Genomic DNA, 20,414 nt, shown 5'->3' on the forward strand with positions numbered 1-20,414 from the left:
ACACTCTTAGGCTACGTCTACACTAGCCCAAAACGTCGAAATGGCCATGCAAATGGCCATTTCAAAGTTTACTAATGAAGCGCTGAAATACATATTCAGCATTTCATTAGAATGTGGGCAGCTGCGGCACTTTGAAATTGCCGCGGCTCGCTGCTGCGCGGCTTGTCCAGATAGGGCTCCTTTTCTAAAGGACCCTGGCAACTTCGAAATCCCCTTATCCTATAATAATAATAATAAGGGGATTTCAAAGTTGCTGGGGTCCTTTAGAAAAGGAGACCCCTCTGGACGAGCTGTGTGGTGGCAAGCCATGGCAATTTTGAAGTACTGTGGCTGCCCGCATTCTAATGAGGTGCTGAATATGTATTTCAGCGCTTCATTAGTATACTTCAAAATGGTCAGCCATTTTGAAGTTTTGGGCTCATGTAGACATGGTCTTAATGCTAGATGTAAAATGAAATGATCTGCATATGCCGGTAGCCCAGAAAACATGCATGTGCAGCTTGGAATCATTTCCTCTCCCTGTTCCCCCACCCTATTTATTTAATGTATTCGTTTATTTTGCCAGAGGCTTTAATTTTAAATCTAATTTGCTGCCTTTATGGCCCAGCAATATTACCTCATGCTAAGAAATTTTAAATTTAATTTTTGGGTGGTATATTTTTATTCTTGGGGTTTCTATGTGAGGTGGAGATTTGATGGGAGAAGGCAGAGCTGCTGCAGGACAGATAATTGCCTCTGTTGATGAATGTGGACTGATGCTGGCTGTTTGAGAAGCATCTGGATCTACATGCTCTAGGAGAGAGAGGCAGTCTGTGGAAAAGATGGTAATATCTCTGCTGGGGCTAGAGCTAGGCAACTTGTTTTGAAGCTTGGAATTTTCAGTGACATTGTAAATTCAATCCACATTGGCATGGGGAGATGAAACACAAAGGTTCACTTGAAAATGTTGTTGTTTGTGTTACCCGTCGGACAGATTGAAATGTTTTGCTATTCAAAAATGCTTTTGAAGTTTTGACATTTTTGAAAAGTTCAAAAACCAGGAAGCACATTATGAAAAATTCCCATTTTCCGCTTTTTACAAGTTTTTTTCCCCCACCCCCCTGCAGTTCAAAAGTGGAGGTTGATGCCGGGCAGGGCAATTTCAGAAAGCGGGTGCCTGGTGCTTAAGAAGTAGAATAAAAGGACAGACGCATTATGCAGAAATCTGTTGAAAATCAGAGAACTCTATGCATCAGTTATGTTTACAATGGACTGATAAATTGGAATAATTTTACAAAGTTTACTCAGTTGTCCCAGTAATGCAACTCACAGCATGCGAGCCTATTACCTGGAAAGCTGGGATCTCCTGCAGATAAGTGCCATCATTGAACAATTCAAAATGTATGCAATGTGCTTGGCCTCTTGGGATACGCCTGCACTGTAATTAAAATCCTATTCCTGCTGGCTTGGGCTTGGGCTAAGGGTATGATTAAGTGGGAGGTCGATGTTTGGGCAGAATCCCAGGCTTTAGGACCATGTAAGGTGGGGGGCGGTCCCAGAGCTCAAAGATCCCTAGTCCAAGCCCTGCAAGTCTGCATGAACTGTCACAGGCCAGCTATGGGTTTTTAATTGTAGCAAGCCACTTGTTGCTATAGTAGAATGCTGCCCAGCTCTAGAGGAGAATCTCTTTCCTAGGCCCTTCCGCCATGGAAAGTTCAGCCTGGAGACAATGTATTTGGATGTTTTAAAATATATTTGTTTGTCAAGAGGGAAAAACTTTCACAAGATATCTTTGTTTTCTCTTATTATAGAGACGGAATGGAGAAGATATTCCAGTGGCCCAAACTAAAAATATCAATCACAGAAGATTTGCTGCTACCTTCAAGTTGCAAGAGGTGACCAAAACTGATCAGGATTTATATCGCTGTGTAACTCAGTCAGAAAGAGGCTCTGGAGTGTCCAATTTTGCTCAACTTATTGTGCGAGGTAAAGTTGGAAATGTTTTCATTTTAGGAAATCAAATACTATAAAATTACAGAAATCCTCATAAGTTATCGTTAAGGAATGTGGCTGTGAACTTTTGACAGCCTGATTTCTGAAAAGTGCTTTCCATTGAATGAGATTCTAGTTTTAAAAAAAAAAATCTTAGTAATGCAGTGGTTGTAAAACACCATATTCCTTTCCACTGTGTTACAGTTAGTATTGTTTGCTGTGAATTATGGTTAACATTTGTCTTGTAATTTTATAGATGTGAATGAGTCTACTGTAATTAATTTTTACTTGTAAATTATTTTGCCTTAGATGGTTAGTGATACAGAAATAAGGTATGTTTTGCTGTGACCTGGGAGACTCAGGTATATGAATTTTTTCTCAAATGTTTACCTGTCCAAGGATTAGAAGCCATAGACACCAACTTTCAAAAGTGCTGTGGAGGGGAGGGGCACTCGATTCCAGGTTCTGCCCTCACTCCACTCCTTCCACCAAAGCCCCACCCCTCCCTCTGCTTTACTCACACTCTGCCTCTTCCCATGCAATTCTGCCCCTTCCCAGGGGTGTGCTGCATCCTTGCTCCCTCCAAACACTGCCAAGTATCTGATTGCAGCAGGCGGGAACCAGGGGGCGGGATAAGGAGGTGCTAATCTTTGGGTGGCATTGTTGGGGGCAGATGTGACTGCTGTTGGTTTTTTAGTACCCACCACTTCTGCCTCATGGATGTGCCAGCCCCAGAACACTCGGGAGTTGGCATTTGTGCCAAGAATGTTTATGGAGTTTTTGATCTCTGACTCTTTGTGGGGTAAGGGAGAAGCAATGGTATGTTTGCTCCACCTCTGATCCTGAGTACTTCAGATGGATTGCAATCTACTCATAAATATGTCAGCCTGCTGCAAGGCCACTATGCCTTATGGTTGGAGAATGGGATATTGTTCTTTTTTTAATTAAGCTTGATGGTCCTGAAGAAAGGGATGCAAAACTTTTTGATTTGTGTTGTTTTCCGACTTGAGGGGACCTTGATGTGCTTCCACTTACCATGTTTGTCAGAGTCTTAGAGTTTGTAACTTGGGGTGTGTGACAAAGTCAGTCCTATTCCTGGGCCTCTGTCCCCTGGTCAGTCCATTAGAACCCCTTAAGGGCCCTGTTGCCCTCGCTGGGGCGAGGGGCGGTCTAGGGGCAACCTGGCACTCATGCAGCTGCCAGTGGGAGGAGCGGACTCCCTTAGCACAGCAACTCTCCTCCCTGGGCCACTTCTCCAGACAATTCCCCCTGGAACCGTCTACAGGCGGTAGCAGTCACAGGTCCTCACTCTTGATCTTGTAGAAGCTCCCGCTCTCCCTCTGTGATCTCCAGTGTTCCTGCTGCTCTCCTCTGCTCCTCTCAAACCTGTTCTCTCTCTCTCTCTTTGCTCCTGTCTCCTTGCGTCTCTCTGCTCACCTCACTCTCTGTCCCCCTGCCCTTCCCATGGTGGAGGGTTTTAAAGGCCTCTTATTCGCCCAGTCATTGGGGCCTGCTGGGTTTAATTAGGCTGAGCCATGTCCCACCCAGCTGCTTGTGATTGCCCTGCAGGTCCTTCTGCTTGTTTGGGCTTGCTCTGAGGGGCCCTTCAGCCTGGCCTGGCCGCAAGTGGTGGAGGATAAGAAGGCACTTGGTCTAGTTGTGAGAACAGAAAAGTTGGATTCAAGACTAGTCAGATCAGTTTGCAACTTTGCCATTCATTTGCTGTGTGGTCTGGGGTGAGTTATTTAAGCTTTCTGTGGCTCTCTTTACTCAGTTCTTCAATTACCAACTCACACATTTGCAGGGAGGCTTAATTAATATTTTTGTAATGTGCTTTGAGACCCCAGAGGAAAGGTGATTGGGAACGACAAAATATTACTACAAAATCCTTTGTTAATTGGATCCTGTCTTTTCCTGATCAGCCATGTGCTTGAGTAATGTTACCTGCTGTTATATACAATAGTAAGTCATACTGGTTTTTTCTAGTAGATTACTATACAATTTCCTTTTTTAAGATCATAAAATTAGTCCTGTTGCAACATGAACTTTAATTTCTCTGTAGCTAGGAAACTAAAATATTCAGCCATATTCCCCAAGAAATGAAAGAACTACAAATCATCACTCCAGAGCAAGAAAATAGTGAAGTAATATAGTTTTTAAAAAAGTTTTGAAAAAAATCAAGAAAGAGTCATCATCATCAGTCCCTTGACCGAGGTCGTTGGGGCGCCTAAAGTAAGAATATTGAAGTCCAAAGTAAAACTAAACTTTATGAACTAATCATAGCTTGACGATAGTGATCTAGTCAATACAGTTTACATAGATTTTTATTATTTTAAAGTTCAGATTTTTAAAAATGATATATTGCTCTTTCTAGATGTTGACTTTCAAGAATGTTAGCTATTTTATTCTACTTTAGTTATATTTATTTAACTGCTCTACCCGTATTTCTACCAATGTATTGGTCACAATAAAGAGTATGTGGCTAGGATTTGTTTGCTCACTGTTGTATTTGAACAATACCATTCTGTAATGTATTTTCTTGTTTGTCTGGATAACCACCAAATAAATCTTGTTAGCCAAAACATACCCTTGGGGATCAGCTACCCTGGTGTTAAAACCGTGCTGAAAATTAACCATAATGACAGGTCCTATATCTCAGTGGCACTTTAAAGCTGACATCCTGCTACGTGGATACAGAAGACGGTAATTTTAAAGGAAATTTTTGGGCCACTGATATGAATTACCTTTAATAAGAGCTGGCATAGTATTGCCCATTGTCAAAGATGACCCAGGGGTAAGAGTTTATTAGTGCATTTCCTCCTAAACTGAAAGTGACAGGGCTTGCTCAGGGCCTTTTTGTTGCTGTTTGTAACAAATGAAAATTTCACTCTGGAATTCTCATGCTGAAGTGTATTGATCTATGTGTTCTCACAGCCAGAGGGGGGAAAAAACTACACTGAAACACAATTTACTTTGTCATGACTTTACTATTGCTTCCAGATCATTCTGAGTAATGATAATGTCTCAAACATGTAGAAGCCAAACTTTATTGACAACACTGGTTATTAGAGGGCGAAAGACAAACAGCATCTGTTGCTCAGTGCATCAAAATTTTGGCGGGGGGGTGTACTATATATGTGTGTAGAATGCATTCTTGAATATAGATGTTTAAATCTGGTGCAGGTTACTATTCTGTAAGGTTGTTTTAATATTGATAATGGAAATTCCAGTTTTTTATAACTTATACCATGCAAATCACCATCTGCAAATCAGCAACGGGTAATTCTTTCAAGGAAACTATTTTTAGCTGATCTCCAGACTTTAGTTCCAATTTTTTGGCACCACATTCAAAGACCCTACAAGAAATTGCTTGGCGGTTTCATTTCACTTTCACTGAGTTTTGTTTCACAAGTAAGACCAGTATAGTGTTTTCAATTCAATTACAACATTTTACCAGAGGTCTTTCCAGTCAATAATTTAATGTTGAAACCTTTACTTTGAACTGAGCTTCTGCTCTCAGCTCCGTAGCTGTGTTGTATTGATTTTAATTGGTTTCTTTGGCACAGCTGTCAGTCTTGTGTATTTTTCTCCTACAGGAGGCTGTGTAGAGTTTCAGACAGTAAACTTACCTCACTGAAAATGTCCCCTAGTCCCTTCTTCTGCTATCACTTTCATGCGTTCCTTGGTAAAATTGCAAATGCCCGGAATATGCATGCAGGCTAGTGCAGCTGCCTGTTTTTTGGTGTTTGAGTGTGAAATGGGGTAAGAGAGGGCAGAAAGCTATTAAATCTGAATGCTAGCAAGTGGGAAGGTTAGCTCCTTTCTTTCTTTATTATAAAGTATGTGGGTGAACAGCAAGGCTGAAACAGAGGCTTGCATTGTTCTGTTTTCGCAAATAATGTACCTGAGTCTCAGAGTTTCTCTAGTATTTCACACAATAGTTTTCAATTTGCTTTCATTTAAGCTAGCTACATGTTAGCCACAGGTTCAATATACAAAATTTCTGGTATGTTACTAGATGTTGAAAGATAAACAGGATCCACAGGATCCTTGTTTCATGCAGTGGCTCTTGCACTCATTACTTTGTGGAAAATGTTGAAGAATATGAATCTGGAGCAGATTTGTCAGCAGACTGCATATGTCCAGCTACAACATTAAAAATGATCTATAGATAGTTCCAAGCTTTTGTCTGAAAAATTCGATAATTTTATTGAAATATTTTTAAGTGCAACTTTTACAGAAGTCCTGTCATTGTCACCGTTATGGAAGTGGGGTGTTTTTGATGGTGAGAGTGCATAGATTTTTATTCCTTTCTCTCCTCTGTTCTAAAAAAACAAAGAAGCAGTCAAATAGCACTTTAAAGACTAACAAAATAATGTATTAGGTGACGAGCTTTCGTGGCACAGACCCACTTCTTCAGATCGTAGCTGTACCAGAACCCCTCTCTTCACTTTTCTCTGTTCTGTCAGCCCTCATTGAGATTGCTAGTGGAAGTCAAAATGAGTGGCTTACTTGGTCCATACCCCCCATGTGCAGTGGTGTTAACCTCTCTGGTACCCAGAAGTTAGGGACATGAAAAATATGAACTGGTTTCCTCAAGAGATTCATTGTATTCTGATCCCCTCAAAACCACTCTTTTTAGAAGTCAGAACAAAGTCAATTCCTGTTTCATTGGTTTGTTTCTTGTATCAGTAAAGATTTTTCACCAGGCTTTGTGTATCTGATTAAGTTTTTCCATAAATCTGCTTTGGTTCACCAAGGGGATTCCCTCTCCCCGCTGCCAATGTTACTGGGGGGGCGGGGTGAGTGATAAAGTGGTATCAAGTTCTCTCTCTGAATGAGCCTAGTGCAGGGATCTGAAACCCATGACTCCAGTGCTGTATGTGGTTCTTGAAAGATGTCTTTGTGGCTCCCAACACTGTAATTGCAAAGTAAAAAACCAAATAAATAACCCCCCCGACCTTCCTGATTATTTTTGATGAATGGTGAATGTCTAAAAGCCCAACAATGACAACTCATATCTAAATATCAAACTATATGTGATCTCAGAACGTTGGCTAACTCCGCCTTTAATAAGTGCAGTGCATTGTGGAATATGATACTGTATCTGTGTTTTGATCATGTTGCTGATAAAGTCTTAATTTGGAAAAGGACAAGGAAGCTTGCAGCGCTCCTGCTGTGAAAGGCAACACACGTTCTAAGAAAGAAAACTGAAATGAAACATAAAATAAAATTGACATAATTAAATATGAAATAAAATTAACATAATTATATGGTTTGGGAATGAAAGTCAGGAAGATAGTGGTACAAACACACATGTAAAGTGTGAGGAAATGGAATACGTTAAAAGTTTGTGAATGTCCTGCAGCAAACATGTATCGCATTACAAATCGTTGTGAGTGCACTGTTCTTAAAACAGGGGTTACAAAAAGTATGGTTTGATGTAATTTATTAAGGACTTTCTCATATTCATATGCATTGTGGCTCTTAAATTATTAAGGTTTTTACCAAATTTGAAAAAAAAAAAGACAAATGGCTCTTCTTGCTGTTTTGGTTGCTGAGCCCTGGCCTAGTGGATGTCCCTCTCTTAAGTGTGTGAATTTCTTCCTATACACTTGCAATTTCGTTGAATCAAAAAAAGAGGTTCAGTCACTTACCCAGCAGAATTTACTCCACAGCTTTCAACTGCAAGGACTCCAGTTTCCTATTATTGTTGTGGGTGTATTGATTGGGCAGTGCCTGACGCATAATCTTCCTTTTTGTTGGTGAAGACTTGCTACATAACTTGCCTAGGAATAAATTCAGGTTGCTACTGATAAATGTCTGATGCAACTCTAGAACTCAAAGTCACCAGTGTGGGTCTGGAAGGCCCACTGGTTCTGGGCCTTGACTATTCTTTTGGTTGGGGAAATGTGTTTCCCTCTTAGCCAAACCAAGGTTTATGTACTGAACCTTTTTACATATAAGCTACATCTGCAATAGAACGCTACTTCGGAAGAGCATCTTTCTAAAGAGAGATGTCAAAAGGTGCTTCTTTGATGCATGGAGTCTACACATGGGCCGGGGTTGGTGCCATCAATAAGTGCCATCATAAGAGCCACACAGCACTTCGAAAGGGGCCTCCCCGGATGTGGAAAGAGAGTGTCTACACTTACCTGTACTTCTTTTGAAAGAAGGGGCCAGGAAAGACTGCGGATGGGGTTGCAGGGCGGACAAGCCCTTCCAGAGCCACAGCAAGCTGCTCCTTTAAAGGTCCCCTCCCAAACACACTCAGTGTGCACAGCACGAGTCCTGCAGAGTTGCCACAAGCCCTGCAGAGACAATGCCAGCAGGAATGAACACGGACCAGCAGGAGCTCAACACCCTGCTGACTGCCACCAGTGGAGCAGGTGCCCTGCTAGCTACAGCACTGGTGGCTGTCCAGCAGCTCCTGGCAGGGACACCCCCACCCGGCCTGGTGCAGACCATCGGGCCCTCCTGGCCAGCTCCGGAGCCACCCCACCAGCTCCGAGTGGTGGAAGCAGCTTGTCATGGGGGAGTGGGATGAAGACTGGTGGCTCTGGAGTTTCTGGATGAGGCGGCAGACCTTCCTTGAGCTCTGCCAGTGGCTGACCCCCACCCTGAGACACCAGGACCCCTGGATGTGGTGCGCCCTCCCTGTGGAGAAGAGGGTCATGATAGCTGTCTGGAAGCCACACACTCCAGACAGCTATCGCTCCATGGGACACCAGTTCGGTGTGGGCAAGGCCACAGTTGGGGCCATCATGATGGAGGTAAGGAGACCCGGGCACGCACCCCCTGGTGGGGGGCGTCCTGGGGGGGGGGCAAGCACACCCTGCACACCCTCACAGGTGCCTTTGTCCCCCTCCCCATGTTCCTCAAGAGGGTCATCACATTGGGGACCTGGATGCAGCCATCACGAGCTTTGGTGTACTGGGGTTCCCAAACTGTTTCGGGGCTCTCGACAGGACCCACATACCCACCCACACCCCGGAGCACAGCAGAGGACAATATATAAACAGAAAAGGCTGGGGATTGTCCTCTGGCCTGTGGTTGGACCCAGTGGGCTCCTTTCCTCGGGGGGCTGGTGGGAGGGGGAGCAGGGGGGTGACAGTACAAGCCTGTGATGTCCATGAAGGTGGCCATAAAGTCCCCCTAGGCTGCCTGGTGCCAAGCAGCCTTCCCCTCCTCAAAATGGAGGCACTGCTCTGCCAATTCCACCTGACGCCAGATGGAGGCAGCAATATGGGGGTCCTTAGCCAGCTGCCTCTGTCGCTGCTGAGAGCAGGCCAATCCCGGCTCTGGTGGCGCCTTCAGGCTGTTGCTGTCCCTTGCCTCCAGGGTGCTGTCTGGGACCACAGACGCGGCAAGACTCTCCTTGCCCTTGGGTGCTGTGGCTTCAGAAAAAGGGGAAGGGAGAAAAAGGCCATAAGTACCGACCCCTGCCCCATGGCCCACCCCCTTTAATGCCCCCGTGGGCGCTGGGTTCCCATCCCCTGTCCCGCATCAGTGGGTTCGGTGGCCCTGTCAGCGGCCTTTTTGTATGGTCTGCCCCCAACCCCATTTCCTGGGGGCAGGGTGCGGCGCTGTACGCAGGAGTGGGTGCTGACAGACACTGGTGGCCATGCTGCTGTCCCAGGGACATGATCTGGCTGGGCCTGGGCAGGCTGGGTCTGCCGAGGATGTCGGGGGGCGCCCTCGGTTGTGTATGGTGCTCCCACCCCATGACCCAGGCATGTGTACCCTGTGGGGTACATACCTGAGGGTCCACTGCCGGGATCAGGGGGACACCTGCCAGGCAGATGCCCAGTTGGAGGTGCGAGAGGGGAGGTCAATGACCAGTGTCCCCTCCTCACTGGAGCACTCCACTGCCTCAATGCCCGGCTCTGGCTCTGGCACTGGTGGTGTGGGGCTGGGCAACAGTCCCCACTCCTGCTCCTCAACCTGCTGGGACTCCTCGGCCACGGTGTTGAGTTCAGCTGCTGGGGATGAGGTGTCCTCAGGGCCCAGGATGGCCCTGAGCTCCCACTAATAGGGGCAAACGATGGGGGAGGCCCCCAGCCATTTGGCTGAGTCCCGAGCCTGGGAGTAACCCTGCCACAGCTCCTTGATCTTATTCCTGACATGGTCAGGAGTGTGGGTAGCGTGCCCTTGAGCGGTCAGGCCCTCGTCCAACTGTGCAAAGGCAGCTGCATTCCTCTGCTTGCTCCCCATCACCTGGAGCACCTCCTCCTCGCTCCAGAGCCCCAGCAGGTCCTGGAGCTCGGCCTCACTTCAGGCGGGGCCATGCTTCTTCCCCATGGCTGGAGACTTGTGAGCCATGGGCTCGGTCAGAGGGGGAGCCCTGGGACCATCTGGGTGGCTGGCTGGTTGCCATCCCTCTCAGTGGGCTGGTGGGGGTCGCTCTGAGGCATGCAGGGGCACCATGTGTGATGGCAGCGGCCTGCATGCTGTCAGTTTCTGGCCATGGGGCTTCCTGGTCTGTGTGCAGCTTTAAGAGCAGCTTTGCATGCAGACCATAGAGCCCCACAGGGGCTGGGCACCATGTCTCTGTATCCCGGCTGATTGCTGCCATGGTCGACCCCGCTCTTTCAAGGTAGTGTGACGTGGAGTGTCGACACATGTCATTTTTCGAAGTTAGGTGTCGAAGTAGCACCCTATTCCTATTTTCTGGTTGAAATAGTGGTTTCAATGTATGCAGCACCTAAAGTCAATTTCAACTTCGAAGTAGCACATGGTGTGTGTAGATGCGATGTGCGCGCTACTTCAAAGTGGCACCTTCTTTTTCAAAGTGGCACGGTAGTGTAGATGGGGCTATAAAGTATTTCCCCCCCCAAAAGGCTCGTTGCCCTATACCGTAAACCTTCGAGATATGTGTAACCAAGTTGTGTGTGTCTTGGGTTAAAGCGACTGCCACCCCTGACAGGAGTGGGGAAACTGCTCCTGTCAGGGGCAGCAGCCTGACTTTTGCCACCTGACTCTTTCCCCACTCCTGTCAGGGGCAGCAGTGCGACTCGCAGCTGCTGTCACTGACAGGAGCGGTTTTCTAGTCCCCAGGGTGGTAGGGAGCTGGGAACCAGGTGAGTGCCTGCCTCCTGGCTCCCCTCCACTTGCACAGCTGGGAAACTGAGCAGGGAAGCAGCCCTGTTTAGTTTCCTGGCTTCAAGGAGTGGAGGGGAGCCAGGAGCAGGCTGCCCCTGATTCCCAGCTCCACTCCACTGGCTGGAGCCAGGAAAAAGAGCAAGGCTGCTGCCCAGCTCATTTTCCCTTCTGTGAGTGGAGGGGAGCCAGAAGTCAGGCTGCTGCCTGATTCCCATCTCCCTGCCACTTGCAGGACCTGGGAAACTGACCACCTGGTCAGTTTCCTGGTTCCCGCAAGAGGCAAGTGGTGGAGAGATTGGAACCAGACTGCCCCATGGTTCTTGGCTCCCTGCCTCTCTGGAAGCTAGGAAACTCACGAACCTGAGTGGGCTGGACAGTTTCTCAGCTCTTGCAAGACCAGGGGAGTCGGGAACAAGGCAGCCTGCTTCCTGTTTCCCCTCGACTTGCACGAAAATTCCAGTTACATAAGGGTTGTAAAAACACAACCCCCGCATAACTCAAGGGTTTCCGGTATACATTCATGCTAATTGGAATTCAGCTGTGTTTGTGGTATTGTTGAACAGTAAGGGTTTATTATGAGCGGGTTCCACTATATTTATATCCACAATTTGGATCTAAATTTTAAGTTATTGTATTTCCAAGGGTAGTCTTTCAATCTTTTATATATTGAATTCTTGGTGTTTAGGAGAGCTCTGGTGGAAGTGAAGATTCTGTGACAATGTTTGGATATTTCTGCCAGGAGGTGGATTGGATACGCATTAAATTTCAGTCTCTAAAGGCAATATTTTACAGATAAGTTTCTATATGGAGAAATCTTTTAGTGGTGCGGAACTGTGTTAGATCTCCCATTTAGGACTGTGCTTATCTCCTAGGAACTGCACCATAATTTTTACTGTGGTGAAAACAAGAGTTCAGCTGTAAGACAATCTTTTCCTTCTTTCTTGAAATCCCCGTAGGGATGTTATCTAAGAAACCAGTAGTTAAGATGATGCTTCTGATGATGGATTGATGATGAAACTTGCATCTGGAAATTACTTCTCCTGGGAATAATTTTCTTTTCTCACTAGTATTCTCTACACTTCCGTATAAGAAAGCTGCAGTAGATTAAGATTCACACTGGAAAATTAACTAGTGCCCAATTTGTTGATCTGGGGCACATGTCATTTTTTTGTGTCCTAATTCTTGCCACCTGGTCTATTTGTTCAACACAGTGGTGGGTTTGCAAATATTCAGTGTATTATGTGAAGAGTATTAGATTACAGAACGAGGAAAAGGCCTTAAGTGGCCTGAATGCCATTAATATACCCCCTGCTGGCAGCAGAATTAACACCTTTCTCTCTGATTGGTGCATACAGCTATAGCTCTGTTTCTCAGCATTCAACCAGAAAATCCAAGTAAATGAAGATGGATGTGATCCAGAGGTCTAAATCTAGACGCTTCAAGATATGGATGTTTACATATAAATCCATAAATTCTTTGTATTTTACCTCCCAGAGGACTGGAGTGCTGCATTAGATGAACAAATCAGCTTTAAAGTCATATCCAAATTTGCTGTCTGGGGGAGGCAGCATGTTTGAGTGTCTGTAGGATTTAGGAGAGCTGAGTAGTGATTGACAGACAGTATGATTTTGCGCAAGTCTGTTTACTTTCATCTCTTTGTCCTTCCATGCTTTTTCTCTCTTTTTGTCTGACTTTAAGATCCTAGGGGTGGGGATTGCATGTTATATCGATGCACAGTGCTTAACATAATAGGACTTCTGTCTTAACTGCAGCCTGTATCTGTTAGTACAGTAAATAAAACCATACTTTTTTGTAGAATTTAATCTTAAGTCAGCTGACAACTCTAATGCATTTACTGCCACTTACACCTTCCTCAAAAGCAACAGCAGAGTGAGGTCAGCAAGAATCATGCCAATTTTACTTGTATCTTTCAGGTCCCAGTGCAGTTGTTGAGTATGGTCATTTGTTTGTTGCTGCTGCTTTGGAATCAAGAGGAGAATCCAAAAATGGAAAAGAGGAAAGGGTACAATACCAGGGACTTCTTTTTTCAGTGTTCTGGCTTTGGAGGGGGCGGAAGGATGGAAAGAGGTACTTTTGTCAGTCAGTGAGGAGTTGGGAGTGTTTCAGAATGTTAACAGGTCCATCTAACCAAATCCTTGTGCACAGGCTCCAGTTTGCTGTACTAGACTGAAACTTTAGATCCCACGTGGTTTTAAGTTTCCTGAGTCTGAGTTGTTTCCAGGCACACTCCATGCTGGCTTCTCTTTGTGGGATGTAGGGTCCTGTGGCTCAGTTACCCTGGGCCCCAAGATCCACGGCTGACCAGTGCTCCCTTTTAAGTTGAGTGCTTGGAGGCCAGCCATCTGATTTAGTGGAGTGCCCACAACTGCCCATAGTGGGCAGCCTGTGTTTCTCTTGACAGTGCACATTTGCGCATGCCTTGGTGCACATAACCAAATTTATTTCATCCCTAGATGTTAAAAAATTAGCAGGAACACTGGTGCTGGCCCCTCTTCCTCCCCTTCTGCCCCCTCCAGTCTCTCAGCAGCTTGGACCAGTGCTCCACACAGCAGCATCTTTGTGGATATTTGGATGATTGTTCCGGTACCCTCTGGGGGCTTTGTGATCTTTAAAGTCAGTAACACAGGTACAACAGAAGCGCACTTTCAAACACACTTTCTTAAAAGATAGAAAATGAGAGAGAGAGATCTGTGGGAAACTGTACAAGAGATGTATAGGAAAGAATCTGTCTGAAGTACTCTGCCTCAGTTTCCTCATGCTTCCACCTTTTTGGGTGGGAATCTAGGACTCACATGTGCTGTCCTGCTAATCAGTCTTCTCTTCTGGTACTGGTCTGTCGTCTTTGTATCTGCAGCTGATGAAGTGGGTCTTTGCCCACGAAAGCTTATGCTCCAAAATATCCGTTAGTCTATAAGGTGCCACAGGACTTCTTGTTTTTGCAGATACAGACGAACACGGCTACCCCTCTGATATCTGTAAATAGTGCGTCCTCTTCAAAAGCAGTTTAATACCTTCTCTCAGTCCCACCCCTGTTTTCTTATATCCTCTATCCCTCTGTAGGATGTGGCTGCTAGCATTATTTCTAAGTCAATAAATAGTCTGTGGCTGGTAGTTTTCATTGTCCTGCTATGAGAAGGCCATCCAATAACTGATGGTCCTTTAGTGTGTGTCCTGTTCACGGACAGGCAGCAGGTGCCAGACTCCTTCCCCTTAACACAGGGATGGGCAACCACAAATAATGGTCAGGCTGTGTGAGTGATCTTTCATCATTTCAGTGGGCTGCAGCAGCTCATGACCCATTGGGGCTCTCCTTACAGTCCCGTGGGCTCCCATCTGCCCTCTCCCTGCACCATTGTTTGGCTACTCTTTTCATTGCAGTAGTGGCTGTTTTTCAGTGGTGGTGTGCAATTGTAAATTCCTTTGGGATTCTTCCAGTGTAAAATGCAGTACTGTTCTAATGTTACATGGTTTGTACTTCATGGTTTACTATGACAAGTGCAAGAAGCGAGGCATATTTTACTGTGCTTTCTTTGCAGACAAGCTTTGGGCTTTTGAAAAATCTAGACTAATATTCAAGTGAGGCCGCAGCTAGTCTATATGCTTTATGCTGATATTTGCTTTCACTACCTTCCTGCCCTCCCTTCCTCTCTTTTCCTTATGTGAGCAGATGGGAAGAGGAACTGACAAAGGGTGTATTTCACGATTCCCTTGAAGTCTTATCAAATATGGAGAGGACTGGCAAAAGACAGGGACTTGGCAGAGAATGAAGAGGCAACACTCTAAGGCGTGGGCGGGAGGGGAACAATGAAACTGTAGAGCAGCGGTTCCCAAACTTTTCCAGAGGAGGACCCATTTTGACAATTCAGGCAAACTTGGTGATCCAAGGAATTTCAAAAAGGGGGTGGGGAGGGGGACAGTGCCGTAACCTAGCTAATTTTGTGCCTGAGGCAAGAATATAAAATGGTGCCCCCTCATGTTTGTATATTTGTGATAGTTATTTCATAGAAAAAGGGTAAATATATTAATAAAATAACACTCCTTTTACTATCGTTAGATTTGTGGTGGTGGAAAGACACTCATCCCCAATCTGCGCCCCCGGCTTAAACCCCACAACCAGAGGCTTGGGGAGTCACTCGGGCTGCGGGGGGCTAGGAGAGTCTCACTTGGGCTACAGGGGGTGAGGGGTGTCTCACTCTGGGGCTAGGAGTCACTCACAGGCTGGAGGGAACTAGAGGAGGCACAGGGAGCCCTGTGGCAAGAAGCCAGTTGGGGCAGAGCCCTGGCTGGCAGCACCAGCTGCAGGAACTCTGCTGGGGTCTGCAGGGACCCCATCTCCTGCAGGGGCTGGAAGCCAGGGAGCTGATCAGCTCTGCTCCCCCTCACCCCACTCAGACTCATGGCCCCACCTTACCGGAGCTGGGCGCTGCTCCACAGGTATGCAGTTCTCTGTCCTGCAGCTGAAATGGTTCTCAATGTAATTGATTGGCTAAGAAGTTGAGAACCACTTCAGGAGTGTGAATGGCTTCTTAATAGCCACTTGTGGAACTGCCCAGCTGGCGACCCTTTTGAAATGTAATCACGACCCGTGTTTGGGTCCTGACCCATAGGTTGAGAGAGCCTGCTGTATAGTGTAGTGCTACAGTTTTAAAATACACTCTGAAGGTTTGTCTCTGCCCAGAGAGTTTACATGACTTGACAAGAAACAGTTAATGAAGAAATGATTAAGCAAAGTGGTCTGGCTCATGTTAGGGCTGTGATTGCTTTTTAAAAAAATCCTTGCCCATCTAACTTTAACCCCATTGACTGACCTCTCTTGTACCCCTTGTCCTCATCCTACAGAGAAGGAGGGGTGAGTATTTAATCTGAGATGCCAAAGTGCTCCAGCATGATGTTGCAACAGTTGGGAAAGCTACCTATTCCAGTGCTTCTCCACCCTCAGAGTGGAATAGGAAGGAGGTTTCTTTCAAAGATGGGATTTATTTTTGAAAGAGCCCTGTCTATACTGCTTTTTTTCCTTTCAAAAGACTCTCTTCCAAAAAGAGATTATGCAAATGAAGCACTAGATATGTAAATCAGTGCCTATTTGCGTTTTTGATTTCCCTCATTTGCATTCTTCTTTTGAAAGAGGAATGCAAGTGTAGACACAAGCACTGAGTCTGACAATTAAGCCAGCATTCTCTCCACCTTATAGTCTATTCATCCACTCCATAATTCTTAAACTTGCTGACAAGAATACAGGGGAAGAGTATCAAAAGCTTTACTAGAGTCAAGGTATATCATGTCCACCACCATTCCCATATCCACATAGGTACAATCCTTCTATCCTTCTCCCACTGATATTCACTAACTATAAAAATGTGGGTTTATTTTGCAGACTGTGGTCTCTCTCCTATCGTACCTTCACATATTGCGCTTAGCAAACCTCATCCAGAATTTCTTTCATATGTAGGTGCATGCTTGTATGGACCCAATTAAACTTGTCTGGATGAAAAATATTTTTGTTCACAGTGACAATGGAAAAAATCTTTTCAGCAAGACTTTGTTTTTTCTTGGAGTTCTTGCTCATGTCCTTTCCAACTGCTCAGTTCCTTCTTATCACTCATGACTGTTGCCTGGAACAATCCTTATTGCTCTTGCAAGGCTTCTTTTCCAGTGTTTGACTCTCTTGTCGTAACGTATAGTTATTGTAGTTTGTGTGTATAGTTCTATTGTTAGGAATATAGTAGAATGAATAATTATCATTGTCATGGAGGGACTTTCACCCCCCTGTCCTCAGACTTCAAGCCATGTGCCTCATGCGACAAGCCACTACCAGTGACTGACCCATACTCTAGTTATCTAGAATGCCTTGGAGAAACTCATTAAAAAGAAGTGGGTGTGTGGCGGCGGGGTCAGATCTGCAGTGGCTTGAAACTAAACTTAAAAAGACAGACACTTATCTGAAGGTCTTATCCATGGAAGCGGCCCTCAGACCAGTCTCACTGCTGAGCCATTCCAAATCATCTCTGAGCAGGTGGGTTTCCATGTGAAGTGCTGTGCTCCTCTTCTTGGTACTGTGCTCAATTGCTGGTTTCAAGGAAGAAAGTGGACACTGAGAGAGGATGCTCTCAGGTGCTGTAGACGGATAAGTGGGGAATGACTAGCATGTCACTGAGTAGTTTGTCCTTGGCTCCAGCAACTTCACTAGAGCTCTGAGTCTGCTTTGGGACCTACCTCCGATTCTTGGGAATGGTTGTGGGACCTTGCGCCTGTGGGCCCTGTTGACTCTAGAGGCTTTTCATGAGGTGAATGACCTGATGTCCCTGCCAATTCTGCTGATCCCTCAAGATGACCCTGGGGTAGACTAGGTCAAGGGGTGGTGAGCTCCATCTTGGAACTGCCATGGCACCAGCCAGGAAGAATGGTGCAGCATCTCTGACTGATCATGGGTCACTGGTTCCGTGTTCAGCTGCGGCATTCAAGGGGAGAATCTTCTTCTGAGCAAGAGGAGAAATCCTTGGATCCATCAAAGACATACCAGTACCTAGCCTATGCACCAGGCTAAGGTTTCAGTCCCCCAATGGATGTATGACCACTGGCCAGTGCAGTGGCAGTATTTAAACTTGTGGGGGTATCCCCCAGTAGCGGACATCTTTCCCATTGCTTATACTTGGGGCATGTTCAAGAAGTCAATCACCATTTCTTTCCATCCTGATCAAGTCTGACATAACTCTGACCACAGCTCCAGGGGTATGGCTTCTGACTTACCTGGAATGGCATGGACATGAGCAAACACTCAAATAAAAAGGCCATGACACATTCTCCTACACCTCTGGTGGAGTTAGCGGCAAGAATGTACTGAGAATGTGTGGAGCTGAGAGCATCTCTAGTACCACTGCACACGTGTGCCTCTGCAGGGGTTGCTAGAGCTGATGCTACTGGTATCCCTGAGGGGAAAAACGTCTGGCAACTGTAGGCAACATGCACACAAGTAGCATGGAATCAAAATAAGCAACACATCTTGGTACACAACAATCATGAATGGCTGGCTTTTATAAGGATAGGTTGTTGAACTTTAATCTGGAGCAACTCTTTTGCTTGAAACTTAGGGATTTTATGGTAGAAAGAGAAAATGATACTATATATTCTGACTTTATCCCACACTGTCTGGTGCTGACAAGGGTAAGAACGAGGTTTCACCATCACTGACTGTCAAGCTACTTTGCCCTTTCATGTGACTGCACTGGGTGACCCTACCAAGAATCAAAACTCTTTTTCTCAAGGTCACTGGGACATACAAACTGTCCACTGCATCGAGGTGCAGCTCCAAAGGAGAGATACCAAATATGAGGAAAATTAAAATACCAATAACTTATCTAAACTTTAAAAAAAAGATACTTTTTAATGCAATATTTATGGCTGTATGTTACATACATTTCATGTGACACAGAGTATTGCAAGCTGCGATAAAGTTGCCAGAGTGAAATGAAGAAATGCTTCAATTGTGGTGTGGGGGCCATGGCTTGAACTAGTACTGATCATAGTTTTGCATTCCAAACTCTGAAGTAGATAGAATGACTTAAGCAGGTTCTCAAGAGATTCGAAGTTGATTATATGAGACAGTCCAATGAATAAGTGTAGAATGTCTGAGTTAAAGAACTCTTTTCATGCTGTTGTAGTTCCCTAGAATAAGCTGCTGTTTATTTTAAAAAAAATAAACAAATAAAATAAATCTGGAAACCACCCAGTTGTAAAGAGAGAGTATTCTTTCAAGAGCATATAAAAAGAGTGAAGACAGGCCAGCATTCAGGCTTAATCCCTTCCTCCACATATGATGTTCTCTTTTAACAAATACTTCCTGAAAGTTGACTCTGAATTCCTAGAGGTTTATACATAAGCACACTTTTCCATAGTAGTGCTCCCTTTTGGGCAACTGTATAGTATAACATATTCCTCTATGTGCCTCACTGCTGTGTCCTCTAGTTGTTAAGTTACCTAATTTAAGCAATATAGTATGCACCCAGATATCCTGATGCTAGATGCCTAATGATTGTTTATCATTTAAAAAGAAATCTGTCACTTTTCCATCCAGCTTCACCAGGCAAGAACTTCTAAGTCAATTTTCTTGTGACAGTTGAACTGCTAGCATGATTAAACACTGCATATCTTGTTTGAAATTTTAAAATATACGTATTATGATTTGTTTAATTGTCGTTTTGCTTTAGACTCTGAGGAATCTTTCCGTGACCCACTCAGTAAATGGAAAAAAAGCACAAAAAGATTGTGTGGTGGTTGGCAGCAGTGTCCAGTAATAATAATAATAAGCGATAAAAAGAAAATCATATATGCTTGAGCTGTTGCTTTCAGACCCACTTCTTTCCCATTGGACTGGTATATTATTTGTTCCAATCTGTATTTTTGTCAATCAATACAAAACAAAAGAATTGTTGACAAGTAGTGGAATTTTTTCATTGGAACGAGGGATGCCTGCCCACATTTTCTTTTTCCCCACTAGATTTCAATTATCCTTCCAATTTCTTTTTAGATATACTTTCGTTTAAATAAATTTTTGCTTGTGAGCTGCAGCTGAGAATATTTAGTTTCTGACTGAATACCACTTAAAGCAGTGAGAAAAATTTTAAAAATATTTATTTTAAGGAAGAGAAAGGGCTCTTGCCTGCCATTATTTTCCTTCTGGAGAAAACAAAACAAATACACCACTAGGGTTGACATCTCTGTGTATTGTGTAGAGTTTTTAAAGTGTGCTGATAACTGGATAGGCTGACACATGGTAATAATGAAAAGGGAGGCATTTAGAATTCAGCATAGATGGCAGAAAATGCAAGATGTCAGAGAAGCTATATATTAAAGAGAATTTGAATTGGAAACTGAATCCCAACCTGCCACTGGGAGCATTTTGATCATTTTGATTTATTAAACTTTTATAAAGGCATTCCGATGAAGCTGAATTAAAACGCTTAGTCTTGGGTGGTTTATGGTACACAAGCTATCAAGCTATTGAAGGCTTCCCAGGAAGGCTGTTTTAATGATCAATGCAGAGTTAATCTAAGTTTCCTTTTGAATGCAGACTACATCTGTGCTTGAAAACATATTTAATACAGTAGTGTTGTTGTATTGAATCATTAACAGTAACGTGTGAACTAACAATCTCCAATATTCATTTCAGTTTGCATTTGAACTTCTTTACAGTTAAATTGTAGCAGTCCAGCATGGTGTGTTCAGCTCCCCCCCGACCCACCCAGCAATTTTATGTTGTGATGTAGTCCTGTGCATATGTATATGGGTACTTATTCATAAAAACATCATAATTCATAACAGCA

At 44.6% G+C, this 20,414-nt stretch overlaps 1 protein-coding gene across 4 annotated transcripts in view; it reads left to right on the forward strand.

Annotated features, from left to right (window-relative positions):
* PTPRK (protein tyrosine phosphatase receptor type K) overlaps positions 1–20,414 on the forward strand; it is a 635,931-nt gene that overhangs the window by 346,186 nt on the left and 269,331 nt on the right. For all 4 annotated transcript variants that reach the window (XM_074990593.1, XM_074990595.1, XM_074990594.1 and 1 more), the window contains exon 6: positions 1,791–1,965. In XM_074990593.1, the coding sequence (XP_074846694.1) occupies positions 1,791–1,965 (175 nt within the window). The remainder of the gene's footprint in view (positions 1–1,790; positions 1,966–20,414) is intronic.

The sequence above is a fragment of the Carettochelys insculpta genome, chromosome 3, assembly GCF_033958435.1.
Source record: "Carettochelys insculpta isolate YL-2023 chromosome 3, ASM3395843v1, whole genome shotgun sequence".
NCBI classification, from domain to species: domain Eukaryota; kingdom Metazoa; phylum Chordata; order Testudines; family Carettochelyidae; genus Carettochelys; species Carettochelys insculpta.